This window comes from Morchella sextelata, assembly GCF_020137385.1.
Source record: "Morchella sextelata strain SCLS chromosome Unknown scls_4, whole genome shotgun sequence".
In the NCBI taxonomy this organism is placed as follows: domain Eukaryota; kingdom Fungi; phylum Ascomycota; class Pezizomycetes; order Pezizales; family Morchellaceae; genus Morchella; species Morchella sextelata.
This window is the reverse complement of record NW_025408619.1, coordinates 150819-176438: the sequence shown is the minus strand read 5'-3', so window position 1 is coordinate 176438 and position 25620 is coordinate 150819. Positions and strand designations below refer to the sequence as shown.

General features: G+C 47.7%; 7 protein-coding genes across 7 annotated transcripts; 6 read left to right on the top strand and 1 right to left on the bottom strand.

Moving 5' to 3' along the window:
* Positions 1 to 1669: 1669 nt before the first annotated feature.
* H6S33_009967 (uncharacterized protein) lies at positions 1670 to 4431 on the top strand (the record flags this gene model as incomplete). The annotated part of the gene is made up of 5 exons (XM_044841679.1): positions 1670 to 2216; positions 2288 to 3012; positions 3087 to 3098; positions 3184 to 3902; positions 4080 to 4431. 5 exons carry the CDS (start codon positions 1670 to 1672, stop codon positions 4429 to 4431), a joined length of 2355 nt encoding a protein of 784 aa, XP_044697110.1.
* Positions 4432 to 5815: 1384 nt separating this feature from the next.
* Positions 5816 to 6617, top strand: H6S33_009966 (uncharacterized protein; the record flags this gene model as incomplete). The annotated part of the gene is made up of 3 exons (XM_044841668.1): positions 5816 to 6249; positions 6304 to 6515; positions 6571 to 6617. 3 exons carry the CDS (start codon positions 5816 to 5818, stop codon positions 6615 to 6617), a joined length of 693 nt encoding a protein of 230 aa, XP_044697109.1.
* Positions 6618 to 9242: 2625 nt separating this feature from the next.
* Positions 9243 to 9893, top strand: H6S33_009965 (uncharacterized protein; the record flags this gene model as incomplete). Its single annotated transcript, XM_044841657.1, has 3 exons — positions 9243 to 9362; positions 9449 to 9778; positions 9843 to 9893. 3 exons carry the CDS (start codon positions 9243 to 9245, stop codon positions 9891 to 9893), a joined length of 501 nt encoding a protein of 166 aa, XP_044697108.1.
* An 854-nt stretch (positions 9894 to 10747) lies between these two features.
* H6S33_009964 (uncharacterized protein) lies at positions 10748 to 14470 on the bottom strand (the record flags this gene model as incomplete). The annotated part of the gene is made up of 5 exons (XM_044841646.1): positions 10748 to 10854; positions 10904 to 12549; positions 12594 to 12983; positions 13109 to 13140; positions 13208 to 14470. 5 exons carry the CDS (start codon positions 14468 to 14470, stop codon positions 10748 to 10750), a joined length of 3438 nt encoding a protein of 1145 aa, XP_044697107.1.
* An 879-nt stretch (positions 14471 to 15349) lies between these two features.
* H6S33_009963 (uncharacterized protein) lies at positions 15350 to 16450 on the top strand (the record flags this gene model as incomplete). Its single annotated transcript, XM_044841635.1, has 3 exons — positions 15350 to 15592; positions 15650 to 15925; positions 15974 to 16450. The coding sequence occupies 3 exons, from the start codon at positions 15350 to 15352 to the stop codon at positions 16448 to 16450; spliced, it is 996 nt and encodes a 331-aa protein (XP_044697106.1).
* Positions 16451 to 19363: 2913 nt separating this feature from the next.
* Positions 19364 to 21754, top strand: H6S33_009962 (uncharacterized protein; the record flags this gene model as incomplete). Its single annotated transcript, XM_044841624.1, has 4 exons — positions 19364 to 20385; positions 20440 to 20743; positions 20800 to 21542; positions 21598 to 21754. 4 exons carry the CDS (start codon positions 19364 to 19366, stop codon positions 21752 to 21754), a joined length of 2226 nt encoding a protein of 741 aa, XP_044697105.1.
* A 2326-nt stretch (positions 21755 to 24080) lies between these two features.
* H6S33_009961 (uncharacterized protein) lies at positions 24081 to 25399 on the top strand (the record flags this gene model as incomplete). Its single annotated transcript, XM_044841613.1, has 3 exons — positions 24081 to 24363; positions 24443 to 24538; positions 24753 to 25399. 3 exons carry the CDS (start codon positions 24081 to 24083, stop codon positions 25397 to 25399), a joined length of 1026 nt encoding a protein of 341 aa, XP_044697104.1.
* Positions 25400 to 25620: the final 221 nt, after the last annotated feature.

Below are 25620 nucleotides of genomic sequence, written 5' to 3'. Positions count from 1 at the left end.
GGGGAGAAATCCTGAAGTCCTTAAATTCCGAGAGAGAGAGAAGAATGTGTAGTTTCATGTGCTACCAAAGCTAGCACGAGCTGATGATGAGGCAGAGGAATTAAATATAAATCCCGGCTGTCCCTGAGAACGTAATTTCCCGCCGATCAGTCACGCCTCCGGTAAAAGCGCCCGCTCCTACTGTGATTCCCTCGAAGTACACCCTTATAGTCTATAACACCTCGAAGGAAATGCCGTGTTGGCCATAAGAATCGCTGTCGATAGACGTAGATTTTGTGAGTTCGTTTTCATCCTAGAAACATCAGAAGTAGGTGCTAAAATTATATTAGCCAGCGCTTTTCATTGGGAGATATAGTTTTATTGAGGGGGTCAACCTAACTAGTGAGAGGGCTATAGCTAGGCGCATGTCTAACGAGAGAGATTTGAGTTAGCGGGAGACTCGTCTTACACGTAAGTTGCTTCCCCTCGATCTCGGGATAAGTTTCAAACTGTGGTATGACAATGCAGCTAAGGCCGGTAAAGGATCAGGATACATACCGAGCTTGGCCTAACTATACTGTCATGTCCTATCACTCGGATGACGAACGAGATGTCATGACGCAAATCAAATGTGCCTGGTATTTATCTATCGTGAATTATGATCCGCATTTTTATTCATCTAGACATTCTCAAAGGATATATATCGTTAATAGAATGATTGAAGTTGATTAATTAGTATCGGAGGGTCATTTCGAAGGCCAACGAGCCTGGTGGTGAGATAAGAAAGATTCTGCGCATCCCCATCTGCAAGCACAAAGATGCTCTTGTCTTAGCTCCCAACCTAATTTCTTATTCTTAGATCTAATTTCTCTGCCCTTGGAGAGATGGGTACAGGCATCAAAGGTCACTATCCCCACATTCTGTAGGCAGGCAACAAATATACCACCTCGAATCACGCACCTAATGGATAAGAAGCCACCTATCCATAACGTCGCAGAGCTTCACAAGCCTGGTAATACATGTAGTCAGGTTGCTAGGTTCTCTCTTCATATTGACTTCAGAGTAGATGGCTGGGAAGCCACGAGGGAGGGGGCCGGGAATTCTTGGCTCAAAGGATTATTTCTCTGGGATGGTTTCGAGATAAAAGATGGTTTAGTGGGATCCTGGAGTAAACTTGGGGCTCTCCAATCTCAAAGAACTATAGTTTTGCGGAGCAACTTCGGAGAAATGCCTCGAGACAGTACCTCTAGCGTCAAGTCCTTACGATAACCCCACCACTCACCACTCACCACCATCCGCCACCACCACCACCTCCTCCACCCTTTTCCATCACGAATTATCCATCAGTTCATCACAAAAGTCACCGTAACCCGATCCTTTCTTCAAATTGGCTGTAAATCAATCTATTCGCATCCTCTTGGCAGTTTCCATTGCTGTTTCCGCGATTTTGAGAGAAATTTGGATTTTTGGCACTCAACTGGCCTGCTTTTTCATCGGCTGCAGTATGTTTTCTACCCGCAATCTATCATTCCGAAGATTGGTTCCTCCCTTGGGGTTCATCTCTTCTTTAAAATTTATCATCAACTTACTAATGTTTAAGCCCGTTAGATAACATAGGGAGGAAAGTCTATTGAAAGAGTAAATACTGGATCTTTTGGAAAATTTGGTTAGATAGTTCTTGGTCCAAAACATGGGTTCCTATGCTGTGGGGCAGAGAAAGTCCTCCTTTGATCCAACCTACCCGCACACCCAACGCCATCTTTACGCCGTTAAGGTCATTCCGATTTATGGAGAAAACGCAAAAATCTTCCCTTCTTCGAACGACCGCAATTTCGTTCGAGTATGCGCACTTTTCGACCCTTTAACTCTCGAAATCCATGTACTCTTCTACGACAATCATACCGTAACCACAGATTCGGGCAGCAAAGACGAGAATCCTCCAGAAAAAGTTGTTATATCCTCTTCATTCTTCATTCCTGTCTGCGATGAAGCGCGCCGTTACATCACCCTTCAGCGTCAGAAGGGTGTAGAAGGCAAAATGTTAGGGTTTTACAAAAGGCAGTGTCCCAGTGGCCAAGAATCGCTAGCTGCCAATGTTTCCAGTGGTTTCTACAACGCCTTGGTTGATTTAGAAGATAGGAACGAGGATTTATATCCTTCGTTGGAGTTTTATTTTAAGAACGAAAAGGACAAAACAGGTTTCTTCAATCATTGGAGTGTGGCATTCGGTCGTCAACGTAAGTTACATATCCTCTCACTGGGGAACATAGATTTTGTATTTTCGACAGTTCTAACCAAAGTTATAAAGCAGCGAAAGAATACCTCAATGAAGCCCTCTTCCATCGGAGTATTTCGCTCCCTTTGGAGAGTCTTGATACAATTAAACGAAATGATTGGGCAACGGCTACATCTATAAAAAGCCCGAAGAACTTTAAATTGATCTCGGCGTCTCTGGCGTACAAACGGTCTCAGCTGATTGCTCAATTGACAGCACTATTTAAAGAAAGGGCCTTGGAAGACCTCGAGTGTCATCTCCATGGGGACGGAAGCGTCAAGGATCCATTCATTTGGGAGATTTTTATTCCTTACAGTAAAATCTATGGATGTAAAATCCTCGAGTATAAAAGAATACAGTGGCAGGCCCGCGTAATCTACTCTGGGGATTCCGCTCATGGGTCGGTAGAGATGGATGTGCAAGATCATTCGATAAGGATACTTCGGGAGCCGTTGCTCCCCGCCAAAGCCCGTAAAGACTACTATATGAGTCTTATTAGGGGATCAAAAATGACTGAATGGTTGGGCGGTACTGAAGGGAAGAATTATTGGTGTCTGAAGTTGTTATGTCCGGCGCATCTTTCGAAACTCGAACCTTCAAAGGTTAACGTCATGATTATCCCTGAAACTTCTCAGTTGGATCAAACAATTCTTTCGACTCTTGACTTTGCGGAGGGTTGTTCCCCCAGCTTCGACCCTTCTGAATTCATAGCCATCCAACAAATTTTCTTAGGCCATCGGCTTGGCCGGCTACTTCCGGTGACTGTTTATCAAAGGTTCAATACCACACCATCTTGCAGTGATCTTCAGCCCGAACAGGCTGATGCCTATAGACACGTTATAAAGTACGATTTCACCCTCGTAGATGGAGCTCCGGGAGCTGGAAAGTCTACATTGGCTACAAAAATCATTTCTGATTTCATTCAACAGGGAAAGAAAGTCCTTGTAATGGCGACCAGCGAGACGGCCATGGATTTTTCGGCAGCCACTGTTTTAGGTGCTCTACCAAGAGAGGATAGCTGGTTCGCTAGGAATATTGTAAGAGTATACTCACATCCTGAGTCGTGGAGTCGTGAACCGCCTACCTGGGCTGGGATGGGCATCCTCAAGAGGGTCAGCGTTGGCATTCATCCTTTGTCAGCTAAAAATTCGCGAAGGAAAAAGGATAGGATCGCCGCGACAAATGCCATTTTCATGACGACGGAGACAGCACTCAACTGCTATAAAGGATGCGGAATTTCGAGGCAGGTTTTCGATCTCATTGTCATAGAGGACGCCAATACGATTGATGAGGGCCTTGCACTCAGGCTCAGTAGACTACCTTTCTCAAACTCGTTTCGTTGGTTAGTCATGGGCTGTTCAAAGGGTATTGAGCCGATATACTTGATTGAAGACTTTAGGCAAATGGAGATATGCAACTCATGGTTCAAACGTCTCCTCAGACACCCCGAATTCCGTCTAAATCCCCTTCGTCTCACCAGGCAAATGCGCTGTAGGGAGGACTTATACCAACCAATCAACGATGTCTACTTCGGGGGCGCCATCACCACGGCACTCAATTTTCCGTTTCCTCGTCTGGTCGGTCCCGAGCTGTGCATGGGTTTTTTCAATACTGCGAGTATCTGCTGGCCCAAATATAACTTTGCCAGGTATGATCAAGAGCTAATGGAGCTTGAGACGTACAACCGGGAGAAAAATCTTGTATTTTGTGTGCTGAGCAGCATCGTCCAATTTTCACCAAACGCCTCCCTTATCCTTCTTACCTACTGCAAATCTCAAGCAGTGCTCATGGAGGCCGAGCTAATCCATAGGCGCAAATTCGAAAGGCCCCTCCGCGCGCAGATTGAAGTCTCAACGGTTGAAGCTTTCGCTAATAATGAAGCTGATTATGCTATCATACACGTACCCCTGTGGAAGAACTCATACGAAGAGTACGCAGACCATGGTAAATTCGTGGTTGCAATGACACGTGCGAGAAATGGAGTCTATGTGGTCGGCAACCAGCAGGAGATGGAGAAATCCGAGAAGCTTAGGGGCACCTGGGATAGGAACCCGTGGAACGACTGGTTGAAGTGGGTGGAGAACTCTGACTGTGGGGCTGTTATCAACGATCTTGCGGATTTCAAACTGAGGCCTCAGCAAAAGCCCGTGGCTATTGAGAGGAGGACTGTAAGATAACTATCAGCGCCAAATGAGGGGGAAATATCGGATGACACTGGAAAGTTCAAATACGATAAACCGAGTTAGGGTTACTTACGTCTGTATGATTAGATATCCCGTTTTGGAATTGTAAAAAATCAGTGTCAAATCATGGTGTTTTTGTGTGCAATAATCATTTTAAAAAAGAAGGTGTTTGTTAAATACAATCGCAGGGCAGAACTTCGAAGTGGATTTCGCATGCTGGCTTATCAATAAGTTATGACTGTTGATTATTATTGATTACAAAATCAGCTATGTAGAAAATCGAGCGGAAGTTGGAAATAAGCTTTATATATAGGATTCTGCACCACGGCTTCATGAAGTCTCAAATTCGCCTCATTGTTCTCCCACCCTATAGCCCAGGACTTAAGCTTCATGGGACATAAACGAACATGTACACGCGTCATAATGCACAGCACTACCAATCCATACCGTAATAATAACAACCACAAGGTTGTTTCTATACTTGATGAATAAACACCGCAACCCTGCCAGCGACTAGCTATGCGAGTGATAACCCATGACTCCATAGTTGTTACTTCCCGGATGGTTGATTACTCACCAAATCTATTGCTGGACTTAATATATGGCCGGCCGTCTGCCTCCCTCCCTCGGGTAACGAGAATGATAAGAAGAGGAATCGATCGACCCATGTCATAAGGATTTTTTTTGTTTTATGAGATTTGTAAATTTGCACGTACACACCAGTTCGTGATCAAAGGCTATGCTACAGAGTGGAGTCTCGCAATTAAGTGGTGGCTGCTGTATATGTATGTAGGTATGCAGCCGCTCTCGTTTGGCTGAAGGTCAATCCACTAAACATACTTGTATCTATGTATCCACCTCGGAAGTGCTAAAAGCCCCTTTGCAAAGTGCGGTTTTTGCGTATCTACTCGCAATTTCACAGCGTTTCCGGACGCAACTGCTATTGCATACACAGAAAAAACCCGCCAATGCTATCTTTTGTATGGCATGCAATAGTGGTCGCGTCCGGAAACGTCCAAAAACTACGAGTACACCAGCTAGCTCCGCGGTAGTGGAAAGGCAGCGATTGTGTGGAGGTTTAGCAGCCAATTAGAAAGAATATTTCTATCGGAGCACTCTCGAGCATGCTGATGGCTGTGTAGCTGGCTTGAAGCACAACTCACACCACCGGAGTACATGGGTGGGAAACATGTCCACGATCACGAATCATTAGAGGCTCGGGAATAAGAGACTCGACAAGCGAGGTACTGAAGGGCTACTACAGTCCGCTACTATATAGCTAGGTGTCGCAGCCTTGACCATAACTTGTCGCTCCATACTGGATCGACTGGTTACTGGCGGGACTTGATGTTCAAACCCCTTGCGGGTACCCAGCACCATGGATCCCGCGTCAATCATTGGCCTTGTGGCCAGCATCCTTAGTATCATCAGTCTTGTCGCTAAGCTTGTCAAGATGAGTAAGATATACATTGAGAGGGCCAGAACCCCACAGCACCTTCGGACCATCAAAGATGCTCTCGAATCCTTCACCAAGGCGCTCGAAGGCTTCAAAACAGCGCTTGAGAACCTAAAAGACTTTGCTAGTAGGAGCCCCAAGTCTAAGGCGTTTGCGCTACTTCATAACTCGCATGGGCCATTCCTGGGGTGTGGGAAGGCACTAGAGAGGACCTTGAACAGACTTAAGCCTGCCCGGGGGTTGAGGGCGATCTTCAGGAAGCCGAAATGGCCGATTTCGCAGGAGGAAACCTTCCAGCTCACTAGGTGGATAGAGAAGCAGACGAGAGTATTCCAGGCTGCTGTGAAGCCGGATATGTGAGTCAAGCCGACAAAGCCAGGCGTAGTATCTGTGTGCTGACTTAGTAAAAGGACGTTCTTGCAGAGGATTGCGTATGAAACAAACCTTGCGATACAAAGCATTCAACGGGGAGCGGAAAATATGTCGAGGGGTATCGAGACGGGAGCCCATGCGACTGAACTTGCTATTCAGCAAGCGGGAGACATCTTGCATATATCGAGAGATAAGAAGGGCATTCAAGAATCGTGTCAAGAGGTTGATGGAGAGTCGAATCTTAGTCTTGGTATGACTTCTCGTGTCCTCTTTCCTGTTTCTGTCTAACTGTAATCGTTATGCAGTCCTTCGATGGCTTTACCCAGATAAAATTGACGAAAAACGAGAATAAAGAGCAGGAGGGGTGAGATAGTATGTAGAAGCCAAAAACCCAGCGGCCTTACAATACCAACTACCACATATACCTCACGGGACTTCTTCTCCTAAGGTATATGTGAGGGAGGGTAGAGGCGATGTCGTTGATCAACTGTGTGGTCTGGAAAGGAAGAGAGTGAGAAGCGACGACGTGTGACGTGAAGAATTTCATCCGCCTACAAGGAGGGGGAAGTGGAGACTTGGAAGAGAAGAAGAAGACAGGACAGATTAGTTGAAGAGCAAGCGGGGTAAGAGAGCGGAAGAACGCAGACTCTATGAGTAAATTCGGCAATTGGACAAGTGGAAGATAGGGAAGAAATGCCAGTTTTTGTAAATACATGTACTGTCGAAGTCCCATTTCCGTGGTACAGACTTCATTTAGGGCTGTCTAGAGCTTAAGCTCATGCAAGAGGGCTACATGATAATGCATGAAGCCGGGGTTGTATACTGTCAAATACAACGTTCTGTGCGCCAAAGGTTTGATTTCGATGTCTTTTGCCTGACCAGCTCAATCTATCCAGTAAACATAACATAAGCAACTCACATTTGACTAATCTGCCCCAACTTTACCCATGAGCTATTTCATAACTAACACTCTCATATTGATTCGCTCAATAAGCTGACGGCATATATACGAGCGTTGCAAAACAGTCTGTACTACGTACCGGAAGATTGAAGGATAGAGACGATTTAACCTTTTTTGAGACACGAGTAAGCACATGTACCTCCATTTGTATAGCGGTAACGAGAGGTACCTACATCTACGTATGCGGGTACTCAGGCTAGATGTCAGCCAAAGTGAGTGTTGACAAATATTACTACGTAGAGTGTGAAGGTTGAGTGATGACTTTCAGTACATACCTTTTCCCCAAAAAGGCAGTTATGCAGGCAATGAGCAGGTAGATGTCTCCAGTCCCCATGTAGCAGCTCTCTCGAGTACCAAGTACCTACATGTACCTACATGTAGCGTAGTCATCATGCTTCCCAGGGATGAGTTTATGGGCCATGGCTCCACCGACTCCCGTGCACCCCAATCAGGATAGCCCTCTTCGGAACGCCTTAAAGCTTGTAGGGGTCTAACGTTTTCGACCCAGTACTGTGTCAGACCTAGAAGTGTGTCGCATGGCAACGGCACTGAAACTAGACATAAAGCCTTCGAAAAACGAAGACTCTACAATCACCATAATAGAGGATAGTTAATCCGGAAACTATTCAAATGTATGTATTTTTAAATGAAATTCATTTCTTAAAAATTTGGTAGTAAGTGTCTCGACTGGTGGTGGAGGTGGCCTTCACCGTGGAAATCCCCATACAAATTTGTGTGGGATTGACACTCTTCTAGGTCTGACACGGTACCCGGTCTAAAACGTTATCGATAAGCTAGGATTGAATCATGTAACGAAATTACATACTTTGTGGATCTGGGAAGTACCTGTAACTTCACTTCATGAATGTACCAGCTGAGTTAGCTAAGTATGTAGCTTGCTGCTCGTATTGATACTTAGGCACCAGCCTACACGCAGTACCTAAATCAAATCTGGCCCGGTAGAGCACAAGTTATGAATAGAGCAATTTACTGACCTCTCGCTTCAAGTGCCGAAAGCAGCAATCGTAGAAGCACTGTCTCTATCGAAATGTAGGCGCAGGAACCTTTCAATGTCACTCTCCCGAGACAGTAATCATTTAATCTCAAGTTGTCAGCTTCGACCAGTCATTAATGTAAGCTCAACCATACTACCAGCGCCTATTGACAGTCGATCAACCATCACCAGTACTATAACCACCATCACCACCGCATGACCACCAGCCCAATATTCCGCTCACGAAGCAACCTCACCATGGATGCCGCAGACCCGAAGCACAGCATCTCCCGTTCTCAAGCTTAAGTTCTCCAGCGCCGGCTAAACCAGAGCCGAAGCCGCAGGGATCTCGGTGTTCAAAAGGGGGAAAGCAAAAGCTTGGGGCTCAAACTCTTTTCTCTTTTGGAGTTAAAGAGCCTCCGCTATGCTAGGGTTCCGGCCCAGCGCGGATCGCCTGCTTTGTGTAGCCATGGAAAAATTAGTAGGTTGTTGATACTGCGGGCAGGGCGCCGGATCAGTTGTTCAGTTGTTCAGTGTTCAGCAGCCCGATTTGTTAATGACATTCCTCTTTCGGCCGACTTTAGTACTAGGCAGCTTCTTCAGACCGTTCGATTGAGCCATTGGAGCACGTTGGGAGTATCTAATTACTCAATGCTTCCAGGGTAATAAGAGCTAGAATGTAGTTACACACTCTCCATGTAGTTACATCACCAAGCACCGTACAGAATACAGCCCATTCGACACACTCTACTCTCCCTCTGAGCTGCCGGTTCCCAGCAAACCTAGCCAAAAGTGCAAAAAAAAACCGCCCTCTACCAAAATCCAATCCAGCAGGTCAGAAGCAGAAACCAGCTGAAGGAAAAACCCAAGCATCAGACCTGCCGTCATGAGGTTTCTGAGGATATAAAAACCCTACTGCTTCCTCCCCCCCACAGTATCAATTCCTCACCCAGCAAGCTCACACGGCCCTTCATCTTCAATCTCAATCTATCAAACCTCCGTTAGATCCCCCAACCGCCAAAATGAAGTTCACCCTTGCCGCTCTCACCGCCTTCGTCTCTCTCGTCTCCAGCGCCGCCCTCCCAGACGCCATCGCAGAGGCCGAACCCGGCGTCTCACTCGCGAAGCGCACCGTCGGTGGTGTAAGTCCCCCCCCCTCCTACCAACCTTCCCCAGCATCCCCCCGCATCTCCCCATGATCTCAAGAAACTAACCCTAATCCCTCCAGATCTACCTCTGCGACGACATCAACTGGGGCGGCAACTGCGGGTACGCCGTACAGCCCCTCTACACCTGCATCAACATGGGCAGCGACTGGAACGACAAGATCTCGTCCTTCGGGCCCGACTCGGGCACCACCTGCCTGCTCTTCCGCAACAGCGGCTGCAGCCAGGGACAGTTCTTCGAGAAGATCAGTAACCCCGGATCGGCCGACTTGAGGACCATTGGAATCAATGACCAGATATCCTCGTTCCAGTGCTACCCGTCGGGGGGCAACTCGGGGCTGAACTGCTACTACTGTGCGCCGTATCAGTCGTATTGCTCGATTGTGGACTGCGTGAGTATTCTTGATCCTGGGTGTGCGGGGGGATGCGTGCTGATAGTGGTGTTGTGGGGTGTAGTCTGTGTGTCTGACGGGGAGTGGCACTATTGGCACTTGCTATGTCAATTAAGCTTTTGGGTTTGGATGATTGGGGGGTGTATATGTGAAGGCTGGGATATGATAACGAACATGGGCCATGGCCATTGGGAACCAGTGGTTTGTACAATTAATGAAGTTGACAACAATAATAATTGGGAAACCAGTAACGTTCGTTGCGTGGGGAATGCTTAGTGATTCGAGTGATTCGAGTGATGAATTGTGATTGGCTGCTGCATCCACCGGAAATTGGGGCTGACTGTTTTACTCCAAATTCGGAAATTACAAGTAAGTAGGTGAGACATATCGTGAAAATGCCGTACTGAGTAACAGCCCTTGGGAAACCTTGTTTCTCTAGAGCCGAGGAGGACGAAAGTCGAGCCCAATGGCATTCGCAGGTGTCCGTAGATAAGCTTTACGACGCGAGTTCCTTGACATGCCTTACATCTTCCTGCGACCACCGCCGTATTATCCTTCCCCAGGCCGCGATTTAATGGGGACCCTTATTTAACTAAACATACACATACTCATACCGGTCCGGTCCCCCTCATCGGCGGACTTGAGAAACAAAGGATGATTCGCTTGTCATCATCAGCGTGAGTGAGTTATCGCTTTCACAAGCTGCTTAACTATATAGAGATACTAGCTATGAATAAAAAAAAAGAGAAATAATACCCATTAAAACTCCAATTACCAATCCCAGCCCACGGTATCTCGATCTCCAGTACAATCATTCCAAACAGAGCCTAATGATGCAGAGCTTACATCGCTAGCCAAGCTTCTATTAGGCGACATTCTCTATCACGTTTCCCTCGACGACAACCCGCTGTCCGATTCCAATTTCATATAGATATAACTACCCTTGCACTCCCGCCTTACGCCCAAGCCTTAGCTCAAATCAAAACCAGCATTGGAGTTCACCGAATACAATAGCTTCTCCTTCAGTATTTTGAAGTCTTTATATCTCGGCATTTTCAGCAAATTCACACACGTACCTAACAATCGTCAACAACGGTAGCACCGAATCTCACAGGGGGGACTTACTGGCACTACACAGCCTCGACTGGTCTTCTCCCGCGTCTCTGATACTAAATTTGGGTCTCAGGATACCAAAGCCCAGCAGCGGGGCTCTCGCAACACTTGTCACAAACTTGAGAACTTTTCTCCTCTCGGGGTCGTCAAGTTCCCTCATAACTTCCCAGAATAGCTGCACGCTTGGGTGCTCTTTCCCGTCGTCCCCAACCTGATATACGCCGCCGTAGATTGTGTTTCTGCGTAGGTCTTCTACGTCAATGGGGGTGTTTATATCGCCTCCGACGAGCGTCTGAAGTTCGCTCTGGTTGAACATGGAGAGCCATGAGGGCTGGATGATTGAGTTGAGGCCCTTCAGGAACGCGGCAGTTTGTTCATACGCTTGTCCAGAGAGACGGTAGCGGGAGACTAGATGGATGTATTCTAATTTATTTGTGTTTGTAACTGGGATCTTTTCGCCGCCTGGTTTTAGCTCTATTGTGATAGTCTTCTGGCTGGGTAGTCTTGAAGTTATAGTGAAATTGAGGGCGAAATCTGCTTCGACGTCCCCATTGTAGTTCTTCAGATTGACAAGACCACGGTAGAGATCCTCGTCGAGATCTCGGAGATCATTGACCCCAACGCTAGCGGTGGCGCTAGCTTGTTGGGACCACCGAAGAAGAAAAAACCCAGCGAAAGCAACATCGACGAGGATTCCTTCATATAAACATTTCCCCACCACACGGCCGAGAAATTCGTAGCGGCGGAGGAGGCGTCTGACGCCTTTGTCGAGATCTGGATAATTAATTGTCGATAGCTCCTCTTTCAGTACTTCGATACTGGTTGGATTGGGATATAACAAATGCTGTTCATTTTCCAGAAACAAGTTCTTCCCCAGCTTCGGACGAATTGAATAGCCGGAGGAACCATCCGGTTCTCCGGGTTCTAAGTGGTCGTCATCATCATCGTCATCGACATCATCAGCATTTCTATCGCCGGCAGCAGCAGGTGTAAAGGCCTCTCCACAGACGCCGGTTAAGAATTCTTTCGTAACGCCGCCACCGTCAATTCCTGCCTCCTCAGTCCCGAATTGATCTACAAATGTGATTTGTATTGGCTCTTTAAGTCTCTCGCCCAAAGGCCAAAACTGTTTGTATGCATCTTCAAATACCCTGTTTCTACGGATCGTGGCATGATGTCTGGAAAGCATGTCGTGGCCGTCCAGGGCTTCATCATGTCTCGGCATTGTACCACGTCTAGACCGTGACAGAACCGCCGCTCGCCATTGATCCGGATCAACAAACCCTCCGCGGCGTCTTTTCTGATCCACAGAGACGAATTGGCGGAATATCTGAACGCGAGTTGCAAACGGAATGAAGAAAGGTAGATTCTTAAGAATTTCCAAGCGGGGAGCAATGGCAGCCAGGTAGTTATTTCTTTGCTTTTTACGCTGGGACCTTTTTCTTCGCTCCCATCGAAGATTACGCCGCTCAATCGGATTCATCGCAGCTAGAGCAGCGGGGTCAAGTTCGCGCTCGTCCTCTTCTTCAACATCTTCGCCATCGGCTTCCATTTGGTGTCTGTTTTCTTCTTCTTGAACCACTGAAGGGATGAATCCTTCCATATCGAAATGATTGGTCATGAGCCAGTGGCCTTTAGGGAGAAAACTTCGTCGAGAACTACACCAGTTAATAAAGCCTTAAGAATTTGGAAGTGAACATACTCTCTAGTATAAAGTTGCTTTAGCAATGTAGTCGCCTGTGCCCTTAAATAATCTACGCTCCACCCCTTGCTATTTTGATCTTTAAAGTAGATTTCTCCACCACTTGTTTTCGATTTATCTTCACCTATTATCTCTCCACCTGCCCAATACATCGCGAATGTCATACTTTTAAGAAATACGCTCATTTCTCCCACCTCCTTCAGCGGTAGCTGCCTATCTTTGATTCCTCTGCCGGCGAAAAACTCGTCATCGTCCATAACCATGAGCAGGAATCCGTATAGTTCGACAAAAAGAAGAATCAAATTCCACTCTTCATCATCATCAGTCTGCGCTGAATCCTCGGAATTATTGCGTTTTTTGAGGCTTTCTACGGCAACTTTGTAATCTCGGCTGATCCCCGAGTAAAGGCTTGTTCTTCTCACAGCTTCCCAGAGAAATCGCACAGCAGATGCACCGTCACTGGTTTCGGCTAGGCAGAGCCACATGCGAACGTCCTGGCTCTTACGGGGAAATACCAATAGCAGGGTGAGAGTAAACCCGGCAAATACTTTAGCATCATTGAAATCAGTGTATTTTGTTTGTGAAAAAACGGTTGAAACAGATGATTGCTGTACCAGTCCTTCCAATCGAGACTTGACAAACGGTGGTAACGGTTGTTTCTTGTTGGAGCGGGATTTTATATCGGTTGAATCCTCTTCATCTGAATCCTCTTCCTCTTCTTGGCCCATTGGCACATCCTCGATATCAATTCTCTTGCTGGCTTCTGCAGAAACTGAAGCAAGTAATAGTGACAAAACTCTTTGTTGCTCCACGTCTCTATTGAACCTCAAGGGGTCATCTCCTGTGAGGTCAATGATCGTTTTTCGTGACGATGAAGCAAACAGGAAATCGATTATGTATGCCAAAAGCCATAATCGCTCTTCCACCTCTGCACCTAGCCAAGCGCCCGGCGTAGCTTCTATAGCTTTGAAGAGCTTCTCTATATCCACTCCTTCCCGTAGCATACAGAACCCTTTAACTCCCAGGCGTTCCGGAAGCCCGGGGGTAGTGAGATAGTTTGCAGCAAAGGCCGTATAAGACCATGCAGTGCGCTCGTTTTTCGAGCGTAATGGCGTCAATACAGCCCTCAAAAGCGCTTCCAAGTCAGCCTCGCAGGCAGTCGTGACTCGAGAGAGGGCCTGGTAGTATTTTGCATCGACAAGCGTCGGCAGTCTCTCCGCCAGCCATGGAAGCAGTCTCAGAGAGTAATTCCTCAAAGAGTCATCATTCATAGCTTTGCCGGGCAGATCGGCCATTTCGGGATCGTCATATAGAGTTTCAACAAGTAATTTGGCAAACTGGCCCAACAGGTACCGTGATCGCTTCGGATCTTCGCCTACCATATTATCTCCATTCTTGATAGCGTCCATGACCAGGGATACCAGAACCTTGATTCTCTCAAAATCGTGAGGATCCTGTATTCGCTCACGGCATCCCTTCGCAACTTTTATCGACCCACCTCTTCTTTCGCCAAACCCCACTTCATCTATTCTGTCCTTAGGGTCCCTTCGCACTCCAAAACCTCTCTGGTTGAAGGCTATAAATAAGGCGATACCCTTGATCCAACTGCCCTTGGTTTCCCCGCCAAACTCCTCGTCCCACTCCCGTCTCCACTGGGCCCTCTGGATGCCAACAACTCTCCGGCCTCTCCAGACCCGCTGGATGTTGGAAGCAGCTTTGAGTTGGCGACGCTCGGCTTCTCTCTCGGCGCGCTCCTTTTGAGCATTGGCGAGGGATGCTGATTGTAAGGGTTTGGAACCACGAGGCGGCACAGTGGATTTACGTCCCGAGAGGTTGACAACGCGGGGTTTGCGGGAAGACCCGTTAAAGGTGAACATTGCGGGGTGAGTGTGGGGTAACTTCTGGATATGTGTGTAACGATAGAGCTATTGTGCGGGAGAGCTGAGATAGTTCAGAGAAGATAGTCCACCGAGGTAGGAGTAACAGACGGAGTTGAAGGGTTTAGAAGTAGTTAGAAGCTAGGATGATGGCGGCGGCAGTGGTTGTAAGAGAGCATCTGGGGGGGGGGGGGGGGGGGGGGGCGGTGATAGACGAGAAGATGATAGGGCCGGACCAGATAGAAGGATCGAAAGTCGGGGTGAAAGAAACTACAAGGGTGTCGATGGAGATGATGAGGTTAAATTTAAAGGAAGGAAGAGATAGAGAAGATGATAGAAAGAGCAAGGGAAACGCTGAACTACTCCAGAGAAACCCAAAGCTTAGCTTATCAGTGCTTGTGTGGCGCCCGCAAATATGGCTGTGGCGTTTGATTTATAAGATGAGGCCATTATGTACGGTATCACCAGAAACAATGACCATATCCAAGTTTAGAGTCTCAGGGATTAGATCCTGTATCCCTCCTCAAGACAATCCTCTCGGGATAATCCCACAGTGCATGAGGTAGGTACTTGTGATACCAGTCGTTAAAGAGTAAATACAAATACCTCTGTGGCGCAGCGCTTCTTATAATCGAGTGCAAAACTTCGCAAAAATCAACTCCAGTTATTCTCACGCGTATTAGTTGAATAAAATAAATTCACCGACTCTTCCCACGCCTGATATTATAAAGTTATCGCCATATGTAGACTGTGCATACATGTTCCTTCTCTCGTCACCCTGCAGGTTTTAACTCACGTCTTCCCTGCCCCACCACTAGTACAAGTTTCCAACCTCCATCACCAACTTCAACCTCACCAACACCAATTCACCAATTCACAATGCCGCCACCACGCGCTCTCTTCCTCCGAACATCCACACTCCGGATTGCCACTCGCCCAATCCACCAGCCAGCGCTCCTACGGTGCTATTCAAACAAAACTTCCCCACAATCGACCCCACCAAAGACCCCCGCAACGCCTGCCCAAGATGCCCTTCCGCATGTCAGCGAGGAGGCCGCCGCTACTGCCGGTATTACCGGAGAGACAAAGCCTGAGCTTGAGCAAGGCACACCTATTCAAGAGGTATGTGCTTCGATCTCTTGTTTTGGCCAGCACCGACAACTGTACTAACATGCCTAGATGATCAACCGCAGTGCTGAAGCCCGCAAGAACGCTCCCTCAGTACTCAAGACTCCCTCCAACAAGAGATCATATTCTACGGAGGTCACACCCATTGACGCTGGCGCCGGCCCCGAGGTCCCCGCCAATATCCTCTCAATGTCTCTCGAAGAGCCCCTTCCACCCGGCGCCAAGTTTCCTTTGCCGACACTCCCCATTCCCGCTCGGGGACATTTGCAATATCGCTATTCCCCTCTGATGGTACAGGTTACCAACTTCCTAATGCGACACGGAAAGGTTGCCACCCCCCTTCGCCTCTTTAGCGGCCCGGCTGACACCTCCTAGAAAGCAACTGCGCAGTCTGTCATGGACCATGTCCTCTCCATCCTGCGTACTAAGCCCGCGCCCAAGCCATCTGTCATATACACCCCCCTCATTCCAGGAACACCTCCTCTCTCGACCCTCCCATCTGACCCCCTTCTGTATCTTCAAACTGCCATTGACTCTGTCGCTCCGCTCATGAAGATTATCTCTGTCAAGGGAGCAGGAGGAGCGAAGGATATGATTCCGAGCCCATTGAATATTAGGCAGAGGAGAAGGATGGCATTGGAATGGATTGTGGCCGCTGCGGATAAGAAACAGGACAGGAGTGGGTTGGCGGAGAGGTTTGCCGATGAGATCATTGCTGTCGTAGAGGGAAGGAGCGCCGCGTGGGACAAGAGAAACCAAGTGCACAGGACTGCTATCCAGTCGAGAGCGAACGTTGTTGTTGATGGCAGGAGGCAATCTAAGAAGAACACGAGGAGATTCCCATACAACTAGCGGGCGTGTAGGTATCTCTTGGGGTTTGTTTGGGCTTCTGTCGGGGCGTGGGAACTCTTGTATATTCTTCTATAAAATTGACAGAGCCATGTGTAGGATTAAGTTGGGGCCGGTATATGGTAAAGATAAGTTTGGAACTAAATCAAAAGTAAATTTATTGATCATAACGACTGGTCACGTTTCTCTTCATTTACCTTTGGGTGCCCGGAATATTTTTTGGCTGTGAATATAAATATCCATACGAGTGATTGCCTGTGTGTACAGCTTTGAATACGCACTTAGATACTAGGAATTAAGTAGTGTGTCGAACGGCGAACCAACTGCTTCTCCCAGTGCAAGACTATTCATCCATAGACTCCCACATACATATAGTAATGTGTTGATCGCGCGCGATCATAAGTGTATTATGTACCTGATACCACCAGCATGGCTGCTCTTATCACATACAGTACATGTATTAATCCAGGGCTATGTGTCCATATAGCTTAACATATACTACATGTATCCAGACGATGGAGCATGTGTTCAGTCATGACCCATCACTCGGAACTCAACTCCCTGTTTTTTCAGTCCCATCCCCTTTTCCCAGTCTCCTATAATACTTATGTACTATTTAATAAATAGTAAAAACTTAGGTTGTATAAGTAGCCCAGCCGAGCTGATTCGATTATGTAACTCCAATCTAAATTTAATCCCAATAGGTTATATTAGAGCGTATTTACTGAGTGTCATTTTTGACAATTGACACTTCGAAATTGACGGTTGTAAAATGCAAAATTGAAACTTCCCCTTCATAAGGATATGAAATGCACAAGCCGCAAAATGACACTTGTGGACGCCACTTTGGAGAGTGGCGAAGCGCCAATTGTCAGAATTGACGGTTAGTAAATACGCTCTATTATGTTCAACTGCTTAAGCTTCGAACATAAACATTGAATTCCCTATTTCTTCGCTTTACATAATTATATAAATTTCTTCCGTGATGATCCATGATGAAGCATGAGAGTTCGTAGATTATCAGATCCCGAAATCCGAGCTCCTGCAGCTCAGTAAGATCGCGCTTAACCAAACAAGATGATTATATGGACTGTATTCATTGCAATTATAGTATTTTTAGTATGTTGAATTTGTGGGGCACTACATGTAATTTATACTATTTGAGGTTATGGAAGTGACCGGATTTCTATTTCAATAAGGAAATATACAAAGTACAAAAGTGCAGCTTACTCCGAGTGAGAGCTTGTGCTCTTTGAAAAAGATCTGCACTTTTATCTCGTCGCCGCTGGCAGAGTTATCAACCGTAGTTAACTGCCACTTGTAACACCCCTTCAAACCGAGAAAATAGCCGAACCTGCACGTAGGCGTGCCAAGTGAACGCAGTCTGAACTGGCCGTTCAGTGTCTATGCCGAATGACGTGTTGTCACGTTGTTGAAGCTTCTTAAAGAATGCTCAACGATTCTCTATCCTCAACATTTGAATTCGTGTGGGTTTGCGACACTAGTAGTCTACGAAAGTGATTACTAGATTTAATAATATACAGCCCTGGATGTCCATCTCATAGATAACAGAGCAATCTGATTAAAAAGCTTGTTTCTGGCACGATATGTGTAGGCACAATGCCCTTTTGATTGATCAAAAGGGGAATAGGGGCTACAAGGTGCCCCTTGTGACTGTGAGTCTGTGACCTTGACAGATCATCTGTGCGGTGTGGCTGAAATCATTCGGGGTTGCCACGAGGTGGCGGCACGGGTGGGTGCTGCACAAGTCAGCAGCAGTCAGCGGTCGGTTACGCACGTAGTCATCAATCAGCCAACCAAGGGAACCTAGGTATGCAAATTCAAACCATCAAAGGCAAGAAAGAGGACCGGCAGCCATTCTCTGCAGAATCAAAGGGAAGGTATGCCAGGTCTTTGGGAGTAATTTAGAATAGTATGCACTGAGCGAATAGGTAAAGAACTGTGTGGAAAAAGAAGTGGCATCAGGAGAGAAGAAGAGACAGCAGAAGCAGCAGTAGAAGCTACGTAGTATGGTATCAGCCATCGCCTCTCCGTCACCTTGCAAGCTGCATTCAATTACTGTGCAGGGCCCTGCCCTCTCGCACACGTCTCCTCAAAATATTTTCCTCCTCCCTTCTTCTCTTCTCCTTTCTCCTTCCCCTTCTCCCATCAGAGCTCATCAACTTCCGCAACTTCGTCTTGGATCAACCTCCACGACACCGTTCTTCTTTCCCCATAAAACCAATCCAATCATAAAAAAACTTGAAAACAATCCGAAAACCCTTCCTGGCATTTTTAAAAACAAAAAAAGGTCCTTTTCTCTCGATACATCCAAGGTTGGTTCGCATTCTGTTAGCTCACAAATTTCATCCAACCACACACCCCCGCGAATAAATTTTTTTTTTCTTTTCGCTCCCTTTACTAGGCTTGTCCTTGGAACGCTTGAAAAGTTACCCCACCACATCAATTTTCACCCCTCCTCCATCTATACCCTCTTTCCTTTCGCTCACCTGCAAGGCACAAACAAAGCAGTTCTGCTACAGTTCACCAATACTACTAGTGGTCGTCTTTGTTGGTGGGTTTCCACGATCTTACGATTCTTTTTTCACGTTCATAACCTCACTCACCCCTTGCCCCTCCATTCCGCTTATCTCGCTTCTTGTGCACGTTTCGCCTCAAAAATCAAGCGTTGTGGTCTATTTTTGAGAGTGACTGAGATCATTTTGGCTGACTATTTCTATCCTGCCTTGCTGCTGGTATTTTACAAACAGAATCGAACCAAAGGAAATATAAAAAAAAATCCGGAAAAAAGAAAAACTTTTCAAGACTATAAATGTTTGTTACGCTATTTTCCCACTTATATATTTCCTTGCTCCCACGTTCTTAAGCTGACATCCAAGATAGCATCACATAAAAATGTCTACCGAAGCCACCGCTATCACCCCTCCTCCTCAGGAGCAGATTGAGCAGCCCGTCAATGGTTCTTCCCCGGCCAACGACCCTGCCTCTGACAGCGACAACAATGGCTCTTCCAGCGCCGCTCCCAGCGCTACCACCCATGCCGGGCACACCTCCGCCTCCCTCTACGTTGGGGAACTTGACCCCTCTGTTACCGAGGCCATGCTCTTCGAGCTTTTCTCCTCCATCGGAAGCGTTGCGTCTATCCGTGTCTGCCGCGACGCTGTCACCCGCCGCTCTCTCGGGTACTCATACGTCAACTACAACAACACCGCCGATGGTGAGCGTGCTCTTGAAGAGCTCAATTACACTTTGATTAAGGGCCGTCCTTGCCGTATCATGTGGTCCCAGCGTGACCCTGCCCTTCGCAAGACTGGCCAGGGCAACGTTTTCATCAAGAACCTTGATACCGCAATTGACAACAAGGCTCTTCACGATACCTTTGCTGCCTTCGGAAACATTCTTTCTTGCAAGGTCGCTCAGGACGAATTCGGTAATTCTCGTGGATATGGGTTTGTGCACTACGAGACTGCCGAGGCTGCTAACAATGCCATCAAGCATGTCAATGGCATGTTGCTTAACGAGAAGAAGGTGTTTGTCGGTCATCACATCCCAAAGAAGGATCGTCTCAGTAAATTTGATGAGATGAAGGCCAACTTCACCAACGTTTATGTTAAGAACGTTGATCTCGAGTGCACCGACCAAGAGTTCAGGGATTTGTTCGAGGCTTTCGGGCCTATTACCTCTGCAAGCCTCACCAGGGACCCGGAAACTGGCGCCAGCAAGGGATTCGGGTTTGTTAACTTCCAGGAGCATGGTCACGCGAACGAGGCCGTTGAGAAGCTTCATGAAAGTGACTTCAAGGGTCAGACTTTGTACGTCTCGAGGGCTCAGAAGAAGTATGAACGCGAAGAGGAATTGAGGAAGCAGTACGAGGCTGCCCGCGTGGAGAAGGCTAGCAAGTACCAGGGCGTTAACTTGTAAGTCCAAGGTACCTCCTGTTCGAGGCATTTCCCGTATTAACAAGTATACAGGTATATCAAGAACCTTGACGATGACATTGATGATGAGCGTCTCCGCCAGGAGTTCACCCCTTACGGAACTATCACCTCCGCTAAGGTTATGCGTGATGAGCTTCCCCGTGAGGAGGCAGAGGCTGAGGAGAAGGAAGGTGAAGATAAGAAGAAGAGGCTCGGAAAGAGCAAGGGTTTCGGGTTCGTTTGCTTCTCTAGCCCAGAGGAGGCTAGCAAGGCTGTCACCGAAATGAACCAAAGAATGGTGAATGGTAAGCCTTTGTACGTTGCTTTGGCCCAGAGGAAGGATGTCAGGAAGAGTCAGGTATGTTGTGAACGCGTCTCCTTATCTTACGAGCATTTTATTGATAACCTATATAGCTTGAGGCTAGCATCCAGGCTAGAAACCACATCAGGATGCAGCAGCAGGCTGCCGCTGCTGGAATGGGACCCACTGCAGGATATATGAGCGCTCCAATGTTCTACGGACCCGGTCAGCAGCCTGGTTTCCTTCCTCCCGGTGGTGGCCGTGGTATGCCATTCCCTCCTCAGCCCGGCATGATGCCACAGGGTATGCCACAGGGTGGTCCGGGCGGTAGGGGTCCTCAAGGTGGTAACTTCCCTCCTAATGGTGGTCGTGGCCCTCAGCCCATGCCTCAGGGCATGCCTCCTCAGGGAATGTACGGCCCTCCTCCTACCATGGTTCCTGGTGGCGGCCCTGGTTTCCCTCCTTACCCTAATCCTCAGGCCATGGCTCCTCAGGCGCAAGTTTCCGCCACTGGTCGTGGACGTGGTGGAATTCCTCCTGCCGGCATGCAGGGTGTTCCTCCACAGGGAATGCCTATGGGAATGAGTCCCCGTGGACCTGCTTCTGCTGGTCGTGGTGCTCCTCGCGCCAATGCTCCTCCTCAGCAGGCTGTTCGCCAGCCAATCCCCGCTTCACAGGCGGCTCTTCCCCAGGTATCTTCAATTGACGTCAACATGTTCGCTTCTCGCAGTCACCAGGATCAGAAGCAGTTGCTCGGAGAGGCGCTGTACCCCAAGATTCAAAAGCAGCACCCCGATCTCGCCGGAAAGATCACTGGAATGTTGTTGGAAATGGATAACATGGAGTTGCTTGCACTGTTTGTTACCCCTGATTCTGATTTCCAATGTATTTATAGCTAACCGTTCTCGCAGTCTTGATGATGAACCTGCTCTTCGTGCCAAGGTTGACGAGGCTCTTAGTGTTTATGATGAATACGTGAAGGCCCGCAAGGAGGAGGACGCTCCCGCTGAAGCTAACGCCAGCACTAATGATAACGAGAAGGCCGAGGGTGATGCGGCTAAGGAGTAAACAATGTTGAAAGTAAGGCGTCTCTTGGAAACGGAAATAGAAATGGGTTGTCTTGGTTTTTTTGTTTTCCTTTTATTCCCTTGGGGCATGTCTTTGTGGGTTTCGGGGATTGATTGTTGAACGTGGTGGTGTGGGTGAACAAAAGTTTCCTGATTCCTTGGTTGCTGTTTTTCACTTTTCCTATTATCAATTTCTGGGGGTTCATTTTCTTGTATCTTTCTTTCTTGTGCAAACTTATTTTACCTTTTCTCTTACGATTTTCCTTCTTGGACACTGGTACGCTTGATTCTATATCTAGCTGAACAGTTTCTACCTTGAGCAGTTTATGGTGAGCTGAGCTATTCGTGTTTTGATGTCTGTTTGACCTTTTCTCTCACGTGGTCTCATTTTCTCATCAACTAGCTGCATATTTAGGAGGAGGATGGATTGTAAGAAGGAAGATTTATTTTTCTTTTATTGTTTTCTTTTTTGTTCTGGCTTTAGGGTTTGGGTGGGAGGGAATATTAGTGGTACGAAGTCGGTTGATTGTATGTACGCATTTGGGTGTTGGGCGCGGCGTTGTTGGGCCCATGTTGGGAAAGAAGCAAAATTGAAAATTGATTCTTTCGCAAAATTCATGAAGTGTTTGAGGAATTGATCAAGGTGCAGTCCGATATATTTTGACGCTTGGGTGACTCGACTAGGCGTACTGTTGCACGTCTATAAAGATACGGGAGTAACTACATGTATGTACTCTAGAGAGAGCGCTGGTTTTACTCTGAATGTTACACAAAGCGAGTTTTGGGAAGTAGGATAATTGACAGAAGGAAATCATAGGCCATCACTCGCGCAACTCCTTGCAGATATGCGATAGACAGATAAGTAACTACATGAGATAGAGCCTCATTTCCAATGTTGCTTGTGTGTCCATATCAGGAAACATTTGCTTGCTTTGCCTGCTTGAGGCTGAACAGTGAGGTGATACTGGACACTTGTCCTCTCCGATTCTTATGAGACCATTCCACTCAATTTGCGGTGCAGCATGTGTCTGCCTGCCTGTCCCAAGGAGATCCCCGAGTACATGTATGTATTAATATCATCCTGTTGATTATGATGGTACAAGGCAATCTTATGGCAGGGCCAGTCAGTCCTGGGGCCTGGAAACACAAGACATGATTGGAAATGCCATCTAATATTCATTCCAAGTGCATTCAGTGCGCGTGCCATGATAGGGGCGGCTTTGACATCATATTGAGCTGAACAGTCAGGTAAATACAATAGGTAGACGGCCCTGTTCCCGCGCCCCATCGTGACCACAAGAACACAACAGCAGCCTTATCGCGCAACCTAGCACATCCGTGACGATACTACGTGCTCAGTTGCGGTCAATTGCGTACTCCCCAGCCACAACGGCGGTATTGCGCATCCAGGTTGTTAATAACTTGTTGGTTGTGATATTCAGGTTCAGGCACTGGACCGGCCAAGCTAGGACAATCATGATTGTAAGCGGTTAGAATCATACCCAGAGGAGATCGATGACGAAAGAGCTTGGGGAAAAGAAAGAACCCTCGACACCTAGCTTGCCGACCGACAGCTTTCTTTCCTGCATATTGGCAGTTGATTGCAAACACGGGAGAAGCTGCAAACAAAGGATGGCCGTAATAATCATAACAATAGCAATAACTAGGAAATTCGAGGAAGGAGAGAAATAAAGTAGAGCAAAGAGATGAGCATCACTGCAGTCAGTCAAACAAATTCACCTACAGTGCTAAAGGCCTGTTATGCGTGGTTACATGCTGGGGACGTGTTATTTACCGAAGTGACCTTTAGCGCGGGCTTATTCGCCGACCCTGGTCCGGTTGACCCCCGCATTGATTAGAAGCACTGGCCCAGTTACTGCGACTTTACCTACTTACTTGTACCTAACCTTCATGTCTTTCTTACCCTCGGCCGAACAACTGATAGTTAGATAGATAGGATACCTACCTACTTCCTACTTCTTGATCTGATCTCTTGATCTCACACGACCCCATTTATCTCTTTCTTCTCACCCTCTCCCTCACACTCACCCTCTTCGCCTTCGCCTTCGCCTTATCCTCTCACCATACCCCCCCCTCTTCTTGTCTACTCCACCACGCAACTACATGTACCTCAAGAATCTATCCTTCACATAGTACCTGTGCTTGACCCTGTTTGATAGTCTTCTGTGCCCTTTGAGATTTTGCTTTCTCCATCCTGTGAATCCCCTTGCCTTGCCTGTGCGTGTTTCTCCCAATCAGTTATTCAGTACAGTTATTCCCCCCACCCCATACATACCATACATACCTCCAGTTCGTCTTCTTCCACCATGCCAGACGAACCAGGACCATACTCGCCCACCGCCGCCCCCTTTACTCCATCCTCATCGGCATCGGCCTCAACCTTCAAGGGCGCCACCCCCGAAATAGGTGAGAGAGTAAACCTCCCACCCAGCTCCGTACCATGCAGATTCTTCTTGAAGGGGTACTGCTCCCGCGGCTCCACGTGCTGGTACGCACACGATGTCGCCGCGGTGCCGGGTGTGGAGGACGTTGTTATAAACACTACTGCTGCCGTGGACGAGAAAGGGAAATGTTCAGCTTCTGCCGCTGGTGAGTCTGCGGGCGTTGATTATTGTTCTGGTTATTTTGTTTGTCGTATCGGTCCTGATCATTGAGTGGCGTGACAAAGACGATAAGACGGACACCGAGGAATGCTGCGCCATTTGCTTTGAGGTCCCATCGACTTATGGGCTGTTGACGAATTGTGATCATGTGTTTTGTCTCTGTAGGTGTCTTAGTCTTGTTCTCCATATATTCATCTGGCCAAAAAAATTGTCGACTGGTGGGACTCTACAGGGCTTGGGGGTTTTCTACTGAAACCATGAGAAAAATAATACTCATGATACACCCAGTATAAAACCCCCAACCCCTCGAATCTCACCATGAAACAATATCCCACATGTCCCAAAATAATGCAGTAAACTTACTAATAATCATAGCGTGCATCCGCTCCTGGCGCTCTTCCGGGAGCAGCAACAATAATGCCCCCAGTCCCTTTCCCCCCGGTGCCCCCGATGACCTCCACAAGACCTCCAAAACCTGTCCCCTCTGCCGCGTCCGCAGCAAGTTTATCGTGCCATCCTCCATTCTTCCCACCGCGGCTTCCAAAGAAATCATTGTGCAGCGGTATCTGGACAAGCTGACCACAATTCCCTGCCGCTATTTCCACGACTCTCTTAAGACGCGCCCCCGGCCCTTCTGCCCGTTCGGTAATGATTGCCACTACTCGCACGACGCGTATATATTCTCTGAGCGGGAGTTGGCATCGCACCGGCGAAGCCGGAGGTGTCGCGGTGGTGGTGGTGCGGGAGCGATTGGGAGGGCGCAGACACAGGCGCTGATTGAGATGATATTAGAGGGTGATGGGGTGGAGTGGGGAGCGGTGGGTGAGGGGGTATGGGATGTTGGAGAATTGCTGGGGGTCTTGGGGGAAATTGGGGAGGAAGAAGTGTTTTTTAGGGTTGATGATGGGGAAGGAAGGACAAGGTGGATGGATGCACCACAGGGAACTAGAGCGAGGGGGCGGAGAATGAGGTGGGATGGGGGTGACGTCGAAGATCATGAGGATCCCGAGGACCTGTACTAAGGGCTCGTACCGGCTGGGATGGGACTGATTGACGTTAGTATCGTGAAATTGCACATTTTTGGTTATTCTATTTTTGGCTTACTTATCTGGGCTTGGGTTTTGAGGACGAAGCAGAGGTACATGTCGTCATTCAATGAGCGTGCACGAGGCCCAGTGGTATCCTGTGGGGATTATCTGCTGGGCCCAGGGTGCATATTATGCTGGGGGGGGATCGGTCCCAA